The 14,550-nt window shown below is 41.0% G+C and overlaps 1 protein-coding gene across 7 annotated transcripts in view; it reads left to right on the top strand.

Moving 5' to 3' along the window:
- Positions 1 to 14,550, top strand: part of ASAP1 (ArfGAP with SH3 domain, ankyrin repeat and PH domain 1) — a 346,314-nt gene that overhangs the window by 197,166 nt on the left and 134,598 nt on the right. For all 7 annotated transcript variants that reach the window (XR_009053673.1, XM_057734380.1, XM_057734376.1 and 4 more), the window contains one exon: positions 1,182 to 1,254. Coding sequence is in view for 6 of the 7 variants with exons in the window: in XM_057734380.1 (XP_057590363.1) it covers positions 1,182 to 1,254 (73 nt within the window). In the remaining variant the exon portion in view is untranslated. The remainder of the gene's footprint in view (positions 1 to 1,181; positions 1,255 to 14,550) is intronic.

Genomic DNA, 14,550 nt, shown 5'->3' with positions numbered 1-14,550 from the left:
CATTGAACCCCGGGTGCAGAAGGGGAATAACAAACAGGCTGTCTCCTTGCCCCCTGCAGCTCCCCCTGTGCCCCGCAGGGAGGAAGCACTTAACCCTCCTGGGCTTCTGCTCCCTCATCTGAAGTCTTGCGGTTTAGATGATGTAACGGATGAGTGCACGCTTAATGTTTTTAAACTTTATTATACAAGTTTATTATTATTGCTGCTATTGCTCCTGCCCTCCAAATCTTGACACACCCTCCAGGGGTTCCCAGCCTGTGAACAGATCAGGGACCCTTGGGAAAGCAGAGAGGGGCTTGAATTCTTGGAAGTTAGGTCAGCGTGCCATGCGTATATCTATATTGACTTGTTTTTGAAGTGTAATACACACATAGAAAAGAGTATGGATGCTAAGTGCACGGTTTGATGAATTTTCACAAATGAAACACAGTTGTGTATCCAGCACCTGGGTTCAGAGGCAGGAGTGACAGCCCCCAGGCGCCACACGCCTCCCCCCTCCCCAGTCGTAGCACAGGTAGGTCGCTGGGCGTGTTGATTGATCCCCTAAGAAATCATGTACAAGCCGTACCAGCATCATGGGAGCATTTTCCTTGTTGTGTTTTTTTAACAAACAGGATTTTTGAAATACATCCAGCATTATGTCATCAAAAAAAATTTCTTCTTTTAACTAAAAGGAATCCTCAGGTTTAAAAACTTGAGAAGCTCTTCAGGTCACTCTTACTTGTCACACTCCCTTAAATTGTTTTCTTTCTGGCTGAAATTACCATCAGGTGATAAGATATGTTTTATGCCCTGAGAATGCGTCATTCATGTCGTATGTTTGCCTTTCTCCCTTCCCAGGTTGTAAACTCCCCAAGTGAAGGAATCAGATCTTAGGTGTCTTATATTTTCTTTCCTGTGCATAGCTTACCACGGTTACCAACTGACTACCAGGTTATCCATTTCACCCAGTGTTGAGCTTGTGGAGTGACTGCATTTATCCCAAAAATACTAGCTACTCAAATCCCAGGCACTTCACATGTCTGCAGTGGTTCATTGTTGACAAATACACCGGTTTGCTGTTGCTGCAGTGCTCAGCAACACAAATGCGGTTACGAATGAGTTTTTCTTTCTTTCTTTTTTTTTTTTTTAACTTGCCAACATTTTACAACATCTTTTTTCCCCCCATTTTTCTCTTTTAGGCTCTAGACCAAGATAGAACAGCCTTACAGAAAGTTAAGAAGTCTGTAAAAGCAATATACAATTCCGGTCAAGGTAAGTACTTACCAGCACAGCACCAATTATATATATTTCTCTTCAGTTTTTTCTGTTGTTAGATGTTAAGTTTATGAAAGACTTGATGCAAATGGAAAACCAAGTAAGTCAAAGCAATTCTTCTATTTTTTTTCTATCTATATTCAGTCCAAACCTTTTATTGCTTCCCAAGTAAAAAGAAGGAAAAACATTAATTGCAGTGGGTTTTATTGAAAAACTTAGTAGAGTTAAAGGTAATTTTGCCACAAGTGACATAGGAGATATATATGAATCTCTTTGTGTGATTGGTCAGACTGTAATTCAGTGGCCTCAGTTAAACACATGAGGGTTTTTTCCATCCAAAGTGTACCTGCACACATGTGAAAATCAGTATTGGTGACAGGCGTGCGGTGAAAAAGGAGACATGGGGGACAAGACCAGATGGAAACCTGGACAGACCTGCCAACTCTGTCTTTGCTTGTGGCTCAGGGCAGGCCAGGTAACCTGGGTCACCAAATGTTTTAGCTTTGGTCAGAGACTTTGTCATCTTGGAGAGAAAAGTATGTTGTCAGTGGATAAGAAGAAATAAACCGAATTAAGATAAACAGTAGGTGATCACAAGAAATGGTAGGTTCTAGCGCCCCAGGGAGGGAGACGCTTGGAAACATAAAATGAGTTTCAAGGTCTCTGACTCACATCTCTTGTTATTGTTATTGCAGTACCAGCTCGCTCTCCCAGAGGTCACGTCTCTAAGAAATTAGTTGTCTGTAACATAACAGAACACCTGGGAGGGGGAAGGCAGCATGGTGTCATGGAAAGGGCACGACTGTGAAGTTGGAAGGGTGTGGGTTTGCATCCGTGCTCTGCCCCTAACCAGCAGCATGACATTGAACTGGTTCCTTCACTGTTTTGAACCTCCGCCTTCTCTGTAAAACAGGGATCGTGATATTGCAGAGTTGTTGAAGGCATTTAAGTCGTCAATATCCGTAAAAGGACTACCCCTTCATGGAAGTTCAGTAAATGCAATACATTTATATTCTATATGTTTTATTTAAATTTATACTCATTATTGTGATAAAATCATAGAGCTGAAAGTAACATGGAACAAAGCAAAACTTCCTGGTCCTCCTCTCCTTATCAGAGCTGGGAATCATTTGTGTCTTGTCTTCTTTAAAACCCCAGGCTTAGAGCACTCTATAATCCTAATTAACACATTTTGTACCCTGGTTCCTTGAGACCTGTCTCTAATTTCTTTATATCCAGTAAAACACTAACTTCCAATTAAGGTAGATGAATGATGTTTTGTCTGATTCTGTAGTGACCAATTGGTCCTTTAAGTCTTGGCCTAGATTGTACACCTAATTTGTAGCTCCTGTCTTGGCTTCCTTCTAATGAACCCCCATGAGATAGTAGCCCTTTATAGGGGAGGTGAGTGGGGAAAATAACTAGGAGGTGGCACAAGGGGGCTTCTGAGGTGCTCATATTGTTCTGTTTCTTAATTTGGAAGATACTACATAGTTAAGTCTACTTTTTGAAAATTCATCAAATGCTATACTGGGGATTTATGTACTTTTCTATATGTGTGTGTGTGTTATGCTTTATATACAAGCAGGTTCATTGAAGCGTTGACTGTGATTTGGTAAAACAAAATGAATAGGCATTTGTTAAATAAACAATATATCCATATAATACAATACTAGACAGACTTTCTAAAGAAGAAACTTAGGTGTAGTGTAGATCTAAGTTTGAATCCTAGCTTTGTCACTACCTGTTAAAGTCAAGTAAATTATTTATTTCCGTGACTGTTAAATTGCCTCACCATCAAAGGAGAAAATATCTAATTTACAGAGTAATGTGTGGACAAAATGAGGGACTATTTAAGGCCCCTAACACACTGCCTGCCACGCAGTATGTGCTTAACACATAGTGGATGAGAAAAAATGGCAGGTAGGTCAATAACATGGGTACCTTCTCTGTATTCATTCAGTCTTTCTACAAATAATGTTGGACCAGTCTGATTTTATACAGAGCTTAATGAGCCATTATCTGCCTCAGGAATAAATGTCAGTTCTCCATAATGTTATGGTTTATGCCTGTGAGTCACAAAGGGAAGACTTCTGATTTACAGCTGTGAGCTGCTGCCACGTTTGCTCTGCTCGGGGCTACATGTGACTCTTTCTTTTCCAAGCGTCCTTACTCGAGATACGTTTCCTCCCTTGGCCACAAGGACCACATCACTCAGCAGCTCGCACAAAGACTCTTGTGCTTGCTCCCAGCTGCCCTAGACGTGGCAGTGGGGAGAGGCTGTCCCTGCATGTGTGTAAGGTGGAGCGTGGAATGGGTGAGTGCAGAGTTTAGTTGCTGTCTCCTCTCCCAGATGATGCTCTCCCTTGGATGGGGCCACAGCTGACTGAGCTTTGAATCCCTCCACCTGGATTCAGAGTTGCTGTGTGTACTTTGCCCTGGGTCTGCACTAGCTAGTAGAAAAGCTTCCAGTCACATGTGGCTTTTTAAATTTAAATTAATTAAAGTAAAATGTAAAATTCAGGCCCTCAATCTCAGTAGCCACATTTTGAGTCCTCAGTAGTCATGTGTGACTGTGGCTAAAATGTTTGGTGGTACAGACACAGGATACTTCCATCATGCCAGGAAGTTCTGCGGCTGTAGGAAAACATACATCCCATTGTATTGTAATTGTCGGCCAGTCTCTCTTGCATTAGACCAGTGAGTCTCAATCCTGGCTTTTCCTTAAAAATCACCTGAAGAGGGAATTCCGTGGTTGCCCAGTGGTTAGACTCCACACTTTCATGCCGAGGGCACAGGTTCAATCCCTGGTCAGGGAACTAAGATCCCACAAGCCGCACCATGCAGCCAAAAAATAAAATAAAATAATAAAATCTCCCGAAGAACTCTTAAAACACAAAACCAGGGATTCCCTCAAGCCCACACTCCAAGAGTTGTTCCAGAGTAGGGTCCAGGTATCGGGATTACAACAGTATGACTCCCTCGTGGTTGTACAGGCAGCTAGCATTGAGAACTGCATCAGTGGCCTGGGAACTGCTTGACGAGGGCCATTCATCTCTGTATTATTTTGTGAATTTGCCAGCATAGTTTATTGGCTTAGCAGATATTTATTGAGCACCTATTACATGCTACTGTATTAGACAAATCAGAATCTCTGCCTTTATGATAATTTTGCAGTCCTGTGGGAGACAGAGATGTGAATCACATCATCAGGCTGGAAAGTACTTATAGTTAGAAACTGGCAAGTACTATGAAGGAAAGCTTGCCAGGTACAGAGAAGAAATCTGACCCAGTTTGAGGAGGGTGCAAAGTGGAATGCCTCTGGAGGACATGACATTCATAGGGTGTTGATGCTGTAACAAGGTCAAGCCCATCAAGCCTTTGAGGTAGGTCTACCGTTGTCTCCAGTTTATAGATGATGAAGCTGAAGCTTAAGGAGCTAGACGCTCTTGTCCAGGATGCCACAGCTAGCAAGGAATGGAAGGAGAGCCTAGCTGACTCCAGCTTTGCTGTTTGCGGCCACCACGTGCATGTCTTCCACCTGACGCTTGTCAGGGCTCAACAAGCATGCAATGAATTGCTGCTCATCAGCCGAATGGCTCCCCAGGAAGCTGTCTGTACGTGACTGTTACATACTCGCTAATCATGAATATTCATGAATGAATCCATCAAATGTGACCTCCCAGCAGTGTAATCCACAGGATGACTTTGGTGGTTCCCAGATAGGGGCCACCAGAGCAGGTATCATTCCCGTGACCTGGAAATGTGGGGATAAACTCAGATCTCACCAACTGCTGGGCCCTGATAGGGTTTCTGCAGTCACCAGTGATTACAACATACCCAAGTGTTTGGTCCACTTGTGTGGGCAGCACGGTGACATTTAATTCTTAAAAAATAGCGAGATGAGTAAAACAGTGATATTGCAGATCTTTCCATGATACATGCTCAGTGGAATGCAGGTCATTCCCATCCAAGGGCTTTTGGCCTCTTCCAAAGAAGCCACAAGAGGCTGCACCCTGGTATCTGTTTCCCAGTGTGTTTTCATAATTTTCTTGTTTTCTCACAGTGCTTAAGTGACACAAAACCCATCTGATGTCCTTTAGAAATTTAAGAAGCATTTCTTTATTTCTGGTTTGAGAATACCAACCACCCACCTCCACAAAATGGTTTGAAAGATGGTTGAGGATGGTGAAAGGTCTTACTCTTAAAATGTATTTATTGTTTTTGCATGTGAGCTTTATCAGTATTAATTAGTAAATGGTGTAATAAGAAAAAAATTATTTGGAAAAACAAATTCTCTCTCTGCAAGCCCTTCAGTTTGAAGTGGCTTTAGGAATTTGTCTCTTCCTTTTACTTGTCCCCGCTGTGTATGAGGAGATTTAAAAAAAAAACAAACAAAAAAATGAATTCTGTAAGCTACTTGGATCAAGGGGAAGTTTTCCAAGCCATTCAGTTTTCCTATGTTGTTCTAAGTTTTGAAGTCTTAACAGTATTAAACTGCGAAATATATCGTCACTTAGAAACTTTTACTTGGTGTATGTGTTCCTTTCTTCTTTCCCCCCCTCCCCCCCCCCCCCCCCACAATATGTGTTTAAAATAGCTGGTAGTTTCTTGAATGTTGTAGAGGTTTTAAAGTATGTTGCAATTCTTTGAGACTTTTCCTTTCAAAAGAGGGAGCCTAATTCTCTTTGCCTGGAATGTATGCCAGACTTACAACTCTCCTCTCATGAAGAGCGTGTAATAGCAGTGATGCTGTGTGATTTCCAAGGCCAGTTCATAAAAGACATGGCTTCCACCTGGGTCCCCCCAGCCCCTTCATTTGTTTTGGAGGAAGCTGGCCACCATGCGGTGAGGATCCTCAAGCAGCCCCGTGGAGAGAGGTCTTTCACCAAAAACCACTGCTAAAGTGCATCTGCTAGCCTCAAACCTTCAGGTGACTGCAGCCTGGCTCACATCTTGCTCTCAGTCTTTGAGTGAGACCTGAGGTCAGAACAGTTGAAGTCCAGCTGGCAGTCATAGGATTTCTGCCCCTGTGAACATGATGGGCATGTGTCTGCATGCGGTGGGTCCAGTGTCAGTCAGTGTGTGTCTCGAGAAAGAAGAGCTTACTGCATCTCAGTGCTGTTGAAAAAAAAAAAAGTGATACACACTGTACTTCTATAAAATGGAAGAGTCACGTGATTCATTGTAAGCAGGGGTGTACCACATTCATTCTTCTGTCAAATGACTTAGTTAAGCTGAATTCGTTCATCTTTTTGAACAGATAATATTATTTTTATCTAAACACACACACATACACTTTTCCTTGGTGGTGAAGACCCGGGATATTCCTGCTACTAGGTCTTTTTCTGTGATTGAAAAAATAATAAATTTTTTTTGCACAAATCAAAATGTATATTTTCTTATTATATGGTGGCTTCCTTAAAATTTATGCCAAGATATGTTTGGAATACATTTTAGCTTATTAGTAACACATGGTGCCCACTAGAAATCTCTGTAACATTGTTAGTCTGAAAGTTTGGATTCTTAAATCCTTTAATTTTAGTGAATAAAAAAACGACAGTGGTATGTGATTTGATTATAAGTATATGATATTTCTGAACTACAGCTGGATTGTCATAAATTGTTCCATAACTTTTTCACGTCAGGAAAGGAAGCACTTGGTTTTCTCACTGCCTTCTCTTTTATTCCCCTTTCATTTCCAGTTAGAATTACTTAGTGAGTGGTTCTACAAGAACATTTGTGGTTTTTAAAGCCAAATTAAAGTGGGATGTTCATCCCAGGTTTTCATTTTGATAATTTATCTATTTTAAGAAATAGCTCATCGCATATGATGAAATCTAAGATTTTAAAGGTAAAGTGCTAAATTCATCAGTGGATAGGAAGGGAATGTTTTTGTATCCAAGTAACTTCACTTTAGCTGTTTTTTTTAGTTAACATTTTCTCAAATTTAAAAGTATAGTGTGAGTGAATTGTAAGTAGAGTCCGTAATTAAATTTAGAGTCTTAGCTGTAATGGTATTTTTAATCCTGTGGTTTTCAGTGGGAGGAAGAGTATTTTTAACAAGAATGAATAGAGATGAAATAGGTTAGAATTTTAATGGAAAGAATGTCAAGAGGTATACAGAGAACATAGTCTGTTTTGAAAATTTTTCCTTTTTGCTCTTTCCCAAGTTTGTGGATGATAATATGATTTTTTTTCAATTTTGAATTAAAGTAAGCTTGTTATAAATAAATAAACAAACAAATCTAAGCCCTCAGAAGTAGGCTTTAGATAGAAATACTGTGAATAGCTCTTGGTGGTAGTTGTAGTGATGTGAGCAAAGTCTAAACAAATTACTTTGGGCCTTCAAGGCATTTTGCATTCTTGTGGGTCCATCATTACTTCTTAAGAGGTGAAAAGAAATCAAAATAATGGGTTCCTTCAGAATGCTCAAGAAAGGAGGCTTTTCCAAAAGGGAGTATCTATATCCAGGAGAGAGTATTACTCCTCAAACTATGTGGGATAAAACCAGAGGAATTTTTTAAACTGCCTTTAGAAAATTGAAGTCTCTTTCCAGAATAATCTTATAGCCTCAGGCTCTTTGGGAATTGACAATTTTTGTATTCAAGGCTCAAATACTCTGACTTGAAATCAGAAGCCGTCTGGGGCGCGCGCGCGCGTGTGTGTGCATGTGCGCACACGCGCACTGCCTCCATTTTGCTGGTCTGGAATGCTTGTTCTCAATTTTAAAGTGAGTTAATATTTTATAATGTTTGCTTGCAATTTATGGGAGCACACTTCATGGGAAATTAACTCATTTTAAATGAAATTGGGAGCACTCATTCCACAACCAGTAGTTTGGGGTTTTTTAAAGCCTCAAGATGAACAACAAAAATACTCTGTTAAAAAGGTGACTATAAAAAACATGTTTCTGTACCTTAATGGTCCAATTTTGATAGAAGGAATAAATAGCCACCATTTGCTGAGTGCCTGCTGTATGCCAGGTGCCTGTTGTCAATCATCTCGACAGTCCTGCATGGAAAACATTATCATCCCCAATTTAGGGGTGAAGGAACCTGGTTTAAATTACTGACGCAGCTAGTAAGCTTCAGTTTAAACCTGGCTTAAATTACTTATACAGCTAGTCAGTAGCTACACGTTTTGAAACTTAGTTCTTTACTATTCCAAAGCTGCTGCAGCAGAATTGCCAGGTTATTAACTGTCGGAGGTGAGTGACTGCCGACCGAGGTTGGGGCATTAAGGATTCAGTGGGGTGCAAGGCTTGTGGGCAGGCCATGGGCACGCCGCCCTGGAGTGCCTCTCACGTGAACAGAGACAGACAAGTAAAACAAGCCGTAATCCTGTAGCTGGAAAGTGCTAGGTGGGTCAGTTAAAAGGATAAGCAGTTTTATTGCTTCAGATTCGAACTAGAGCTGGAATTTAGGATAACCTACAAAGTATTTCTCCAGCCTCACTCCTATTACTAGATCCTTTGTAATTAGCATAATTTATACATGAACAGGAATGCACTCAAACCAGTATATTCTCTTAAGCTAGGCTAACCATGCATCCTGCACACCCTCATGAATTTATTGTGGGTTAGTTCAGACAGGTTTGGGATCAAATGCTGATTTAGCCCCTGGTTGGTGGCAGGGAACCTGTGGACGAAGAACACTTCAAGCACCTGGTTCTTCATTTCTGAAAATGGAAAGTCAGTTTCTACCTCGGACTGTTGTGAAGCGTAACACATGTGACTCAGACCCGGCGGTGGTGGCGGTGGCGGTGGCGGCGGCGGCGGCGGCGGCAGTGATCACCTTCATCCTCATCAACCTGAGGCTTTCTGAAATAGTGGGGAGAGATTCAGGACAAACCTGGTTTGTCATCTTAGATCCACGACCATGGAGATGTGTACAAGATGCTTCACCTTGCCCTCCACCCTGTTTCAAGCTTTAGTTTTCTCATTCCTAAACTGGGGCAGCAGTGCCTACTTTGTGAAAATCAGGAAACATATAAAATACTTAATGTGCTACTGGGACATAGTAATTAGTGGTAATTATTATTATTGTTTTTTAAGCTCTTTATTGGAATATAATTGCTTTACACTCTTGCACCAGCTTTTGAGGTACACCAAAGTGAATCAGCTGTATGTATACATATATCCCCATATTCCTTCCCTCCCACAACCCCTTCCCACCCTCCCTGTCCTGGCCCTCTAAGGCATCACCCATCATCGAGCTGATCTCCCTGTGTTATACAGCAACTTCCCACTAGCTATCTATTTTACACTTGGTAGTGTAAATATGTCTATGCTACTCTCTCACTTCTTCGCAGCTTCCCCTTCACCCACCCCCTGCCCCCGCCCAACACTGTGTCTTCCAGTCCATTCTCTGCATCTGCATCCTTATTCTTGCCCTGTCACCGAGTTCATCAGTATCATTTTTTTTTAGATTCTGTATATATGAGTTAGCATACAGTATTTCTCTTTCTGGCTTACTTCACTCTGTATGACAGTCTCTAGGTCTGTCCACCTCATTACATATAGCTCCATTTCATTCCTTTTTATGGCTGAGTAATATTCCACTGTATATATATGCCACATCTTTATCCATTCATCTGTTGATGGGCATTTAGGTTGCTTCCATGCCCTGGCTATTGTAAATAGTGCTGCAATGAATATTATGGTACATATTTCATTTTGGATTATGGTTTTCTCTGGGTATATGCCCAGTAGTGGAATTACTGGATCATATGGTAGTTCCATTTTTAGTTTTTTAAGGAACCTCCAAACTGTTTTCCATAGTGGCTGTACCAACTTACAGTCCCACCAACAGTGCAGGAGCGTTCCCTTTTCTCCACACCCTCTCCAACATTTATTGTTTCTAGATGTTTTGATGATGGCCATTCTGACTGGTGTGAGGTGATACCTCATTGTCGCTTTGACTTGCATTTCTCTAGTAATTAGTGATGTTGAGCATCTTTTCATGTGTTTGTTGGCCATCCGTGTGTCTTCTTCGGAGAAATGTCTGCTTAGGTCTTCTGCCCATTTGTGGATTGGGTTATTTGCTTTTTTGGTATTAAGCTGCATGAGCTGCTTGTATATTTTGGAGATTAATCCTCTGTCCGTTGCTTCATTGGCAAGTATTTTCTCCCATTCTGAGGGTTGCCTTTTAGTCTTGTTTATGGTTTCTTTTGCTGTGCAAAAGCGTTTAAGTTTCATTAGATCCCATTTGTTTTTTTTTTAAAGAACTTTTATTGAGATACAGTTAACAGACAATAAACAGCATATATTTAGAGTGTACAATTTGGTATCCCAATCTCCCAATTCATTCCCCCCAGCCCTCCCCGCTTTCCCCACTTGGTGTCCATGTGTTTGTTCTCTACATCCATGTCTCTATTTCTGCCTTGCATTTCCTCTTTCATAGTTGTTAGCATTTGCCTTATGTATTGAGGTGCTCCTATATTGGGTGCATATATATTTGTAGTGATATCTCCTCTTCTTGGATGGATCCCTTGATCTTTATGTAATGTCCTTTCTTGTCTCTTGCAACATTTTTTATTTTAAAGTCTATTTTATCTGATGTGACTATTGCTACTCCAGCTTTCTTTTGATTTCCATTTGCATGGAGTATCTTTTTCCATCCCCTCACTTTCAGTCTGTATGTGTTCCTAGGTTTGAAGTGAGTCTCTTGTAGACAGCATATATATGGGTCTTGTTTTTGTATCCATTCAGCCAGTCTGTGTCTTTTGGTTGGTGCATTTAGTCCATTTGTATTCAAGGTAATTATCGATATGTATGTTCCTGTTACCATTTTCTTAATTGTTTTGTTTTTGTTTTTGTAGGTCCTTTTCTTCTCTTATGTTTCCCGCTTGGAGAAGTTCCTTTAGCATTTGTTGTAGGGCTGGTTTGGTGGTGCTGAATTCTCTTAGCTGTGGCTTGTCTGGAAAGCTTTTGATTTCTCCATCGAATCTGAGTGAGATCCTTGCTGGGTAGAGTACTCTTGGTTGTAGGTTCTTCCCTTTCATCACTTTAAATATATCATGCCACTCCCTTCTGGCTTGCAGAGCTTCTGCTGAGAAATCAGCTATTAACCTGATGGGAGTTCCCTTGTATGTTATTTGTCATTTTTCCCTTGTTGCTTTTAACAACTTTTCTCTGTCTTTAATTTTTGTCAGTCTGACTACTGTATGTTTTGGCATGTTTCTCCTTGGGTTTATCTTGCCTGGGACTCTCTGTGCTTCCTGGACTTGGGTAGCTATTTCCTTTCCCATGTTAGGGAAGTTTTCAACCATAATCTCTTCCAATAATTTCTCGGGTCCTTTCTCTCTCTCTTCTCCTTCTGGGACCCGTATAATGAGAATGTTGGTGCGTTTAACATTGTCCCAGAGGTATCTTAGGTTGTCTTCAGTTCTTTTCATTCTTTTTTCTTTTCCACATCAGTGATTATCACTATTCTGTCTTCCAGGTCACTTATTCGCCCTTCTGCCTCAGTTAATCTGCTGTTGGTTCCTTCTAGTGTATTTTTCATTTCAGTTATTGTGTTGCATATCTCTGTTTGTTTGTTCTTTAATTCTCCTAGGTCTTTGGTAAACTTTTTGATCTTTGCATCCAGTCTTTTTTCAAAGTCCTGGATCATCTTCTCCATCATTATTCTGAATTCTTTTTCTGGAAGGGTGCCTATCTCCTTTTCATTTAGTTGTTTTCCTGGTATTTTATCCTGTCCCTTCATCTGGTACAAAGTCCTCTGCTTTTTCATTTCTCTGTCTTTCTGTGGCTGTGGTTTTCGGTTCCACAAGAGGAAATAGTGCTGATACTGCTTGATACTGCTGTCTGTCCTCTTGTGGAGGAAGCTATCTAGGAGGCTCCTGCATGCTTCCTGATGGGAGGGACTGATGGTAGGGGTGGGTGGGTGGAGCTCAGTAATACTTTAATCTGTTTGTCTGCCAATGTGTGGGGCTGTATTCCCATCCTGTTGGTCATTTGGCCTGAGGCCACCTAGCACTGGAGCCCACAGGCTCTTTGGTGGGGCTAATGGCAGACTCTGGGTGGGCTCACTCCAATGAACACTTCCCAGAACCCCTGCCACCGGTGTCCCCTTCTTCTCAGTGAGCCACAGCTGCCCCCCACCTCCACAGGCAACCCCCCAACACCAGCAGGTAGGTCTGGTTCAGTCTCCTCTGGGGTCACTGCTCCTTCCCCCTGGGTCCTGGTGAGCACCCTTTTTTGTGTGCCCTCCAAGAGTGGAGTCTCCGTTTCCCCCAGTCCTGTGGAGGTCCTGCAATCAAATCCCGCTGGTTTTCAAAGTCTGATTCTCTGGGGATTCCTCCTCCCGTTGCTGGACTCCCAGGTTGGGAAGCCTGACATGGGGCTCAGAACCCTCACTTTAGTAGGTGGACTTCTGCTGTATAACTGTTCTCCAGTTTGTGAGTCACCCACCCAGCATTTATGGGATTTGATTTTAACACGATTGTGCCCCTCCTACCATCTCGTTGAGGCTTCTCCTTTGTCTCTGGATGTGGGGTGTCTTTTTTGGTGAGTTCCAGTGTCTTTCTGTTGATGATTGTTCAGCAGTTAGTTGTAATTCCGGTGCTCTTGCAAGAGGGAGAGAGTGCACATCCTCCTACTCCGCCATCTTGATCCTGTCCTCTCTCCTCCTGATTTTTGATCTCTCCATTTGTTTATTCTTGATTTTATTTCCATTATTCTAGGAGGTGGGTCAGAAAGGATCTTGCTTTGATGTATGTCGTGGAGTGTTCTGCCTATGTTTTCCTCTAGGAGTTTTATACTGTCTGGCCTTACATGTAGGTCTTTAATCCATGTTGAGTTTATTTTTATATATGGTGTTAGGAAGTGTTCTAATTTCATTCTTTTACATGTTGCTGTCCAATTTTCCCAGCACCACTTATTGAAGAGATTGTCTTTTTTCCATTGTATATTCGTGCCTCCTTTGTCAAGATAAGGTGCCCATATGTGCTTGGGTTTACCTCTGAGTTCTCTGTTCTGTTCCATTGATCTTCCTTTCTGTTTTTGTGCTAGTACCATACTGTCTTGATCACTATGGCCTTGTAGTATAGTTTGAAGTCAGGAAGGCTGATTCCACCAACTCCATTTTTCCTTCTCAAGATTGCTTTGGCTATTCGGGGTCTTTTGCGTTTCCGTGTAAGTCGTAAGATTTCTTGTTCTAGTTCTGTGAAAAATTCTGTTGGTAATTTGATCGGGATTGCATTGAATCTGTAAATTGCTTTGGGTAGTATAGTCATTTTCACAATGTTGATTCTTCCAATTCAGGAACATGGTATGTCCCTCCATCTGTTTGTACCATCTTTGATTTCTTTCATCAGTGTCTTATAGTTTTCTGCATACAGGTCTTTTGCCTCCTTATGCAGGTTTATTCCTAGGTATTTTATTCATTTTGTTGCAATGGTAAATGGGAGAGGTTCCTTAATTTCTCTTTCTGCTTTTCCGTTGTTAGTGTATAGGAATGCAAGAGATTTCTGTGCATTAATTTTGTACCCTGCTACTTTACTAAATTCATCGATTAGTGCTAGCAGTTTTCTGGTAGAATCTTTAGGGTTTTCTATGTATAATATCATGTCATCTGCAAAGAGTGACAATTTTACTTCTTCTTTTCCAATTTGGATTCCTTTTATTTCATTTTCTTCTCTGATTGCTGTGGCTAAAACTTCCATAGTGGTAATTATAATTACAGTTAATTGCAAAAAATTTAATCAAAGCTGGAAATTTTTAGCCAGTATTCAAATTATTTATTTATTTATTTTTATATTCTTTTATCTTTCTGGGACTCCAGTTACATTTGTGTTAGATACTGTCCCCATAGGTCATTAAGATGCTGTTTGTTTATTTTTAGTCTTTATATGCTTTGTGCTTCAGGAGAATTTCTGCTTAACCTGTCTTCAAGTTTACTGCTTCTTTGTTCTGCATTGTCCAGTCTGCAATTAGTCTTACCCAATTTTTATTTCAGTGCTATAATTGTTAGTTCTTGGATTTCTGTTTAGTCCTTCTTTAGAATTTTTGTCTCCTCTGAAATTATCTCTTTACCCATTTTATCCAACTTTTCCTATAGATTCTTGAATATATTTGTAATATTTATTTTTGAAGTTGTTGCATACCAAATGCACCATCTGGGTTGTCTCTGGTTCTATTTCTCCTGACTTTTTGTCTCTTGATTTTTGGCTGCGTATCTTCTGTTCTGTCGCGTGTCCCATAGTGTCTGTTCGAATGGGAGGCGTGGTGAGCTGCACAGTAGAGACTCTGGATTGTCATCTTTCTGTGAAGTGTGTTTATTTTCATGC

Source organism: Hippopotamus amphibius, chromosome 5 (assembly GCF_030028045.1).
Source record: "Hippopotamus amphibius kiboko isolate mHipAmp2 chromosome 5, mHipAmp2.hap2, whole genome shotgun sequence".
NCBI classification, from domain to species: Eukaryota; Metazoa; Chordata; class Mammalia; order Artiodactyla; family Hippopotamidae; genus Hippopotamus; species Hippopotamus amphibius.
This window is presented reverse-complemented; position numbering and strand designations above follow the sequence as displayed.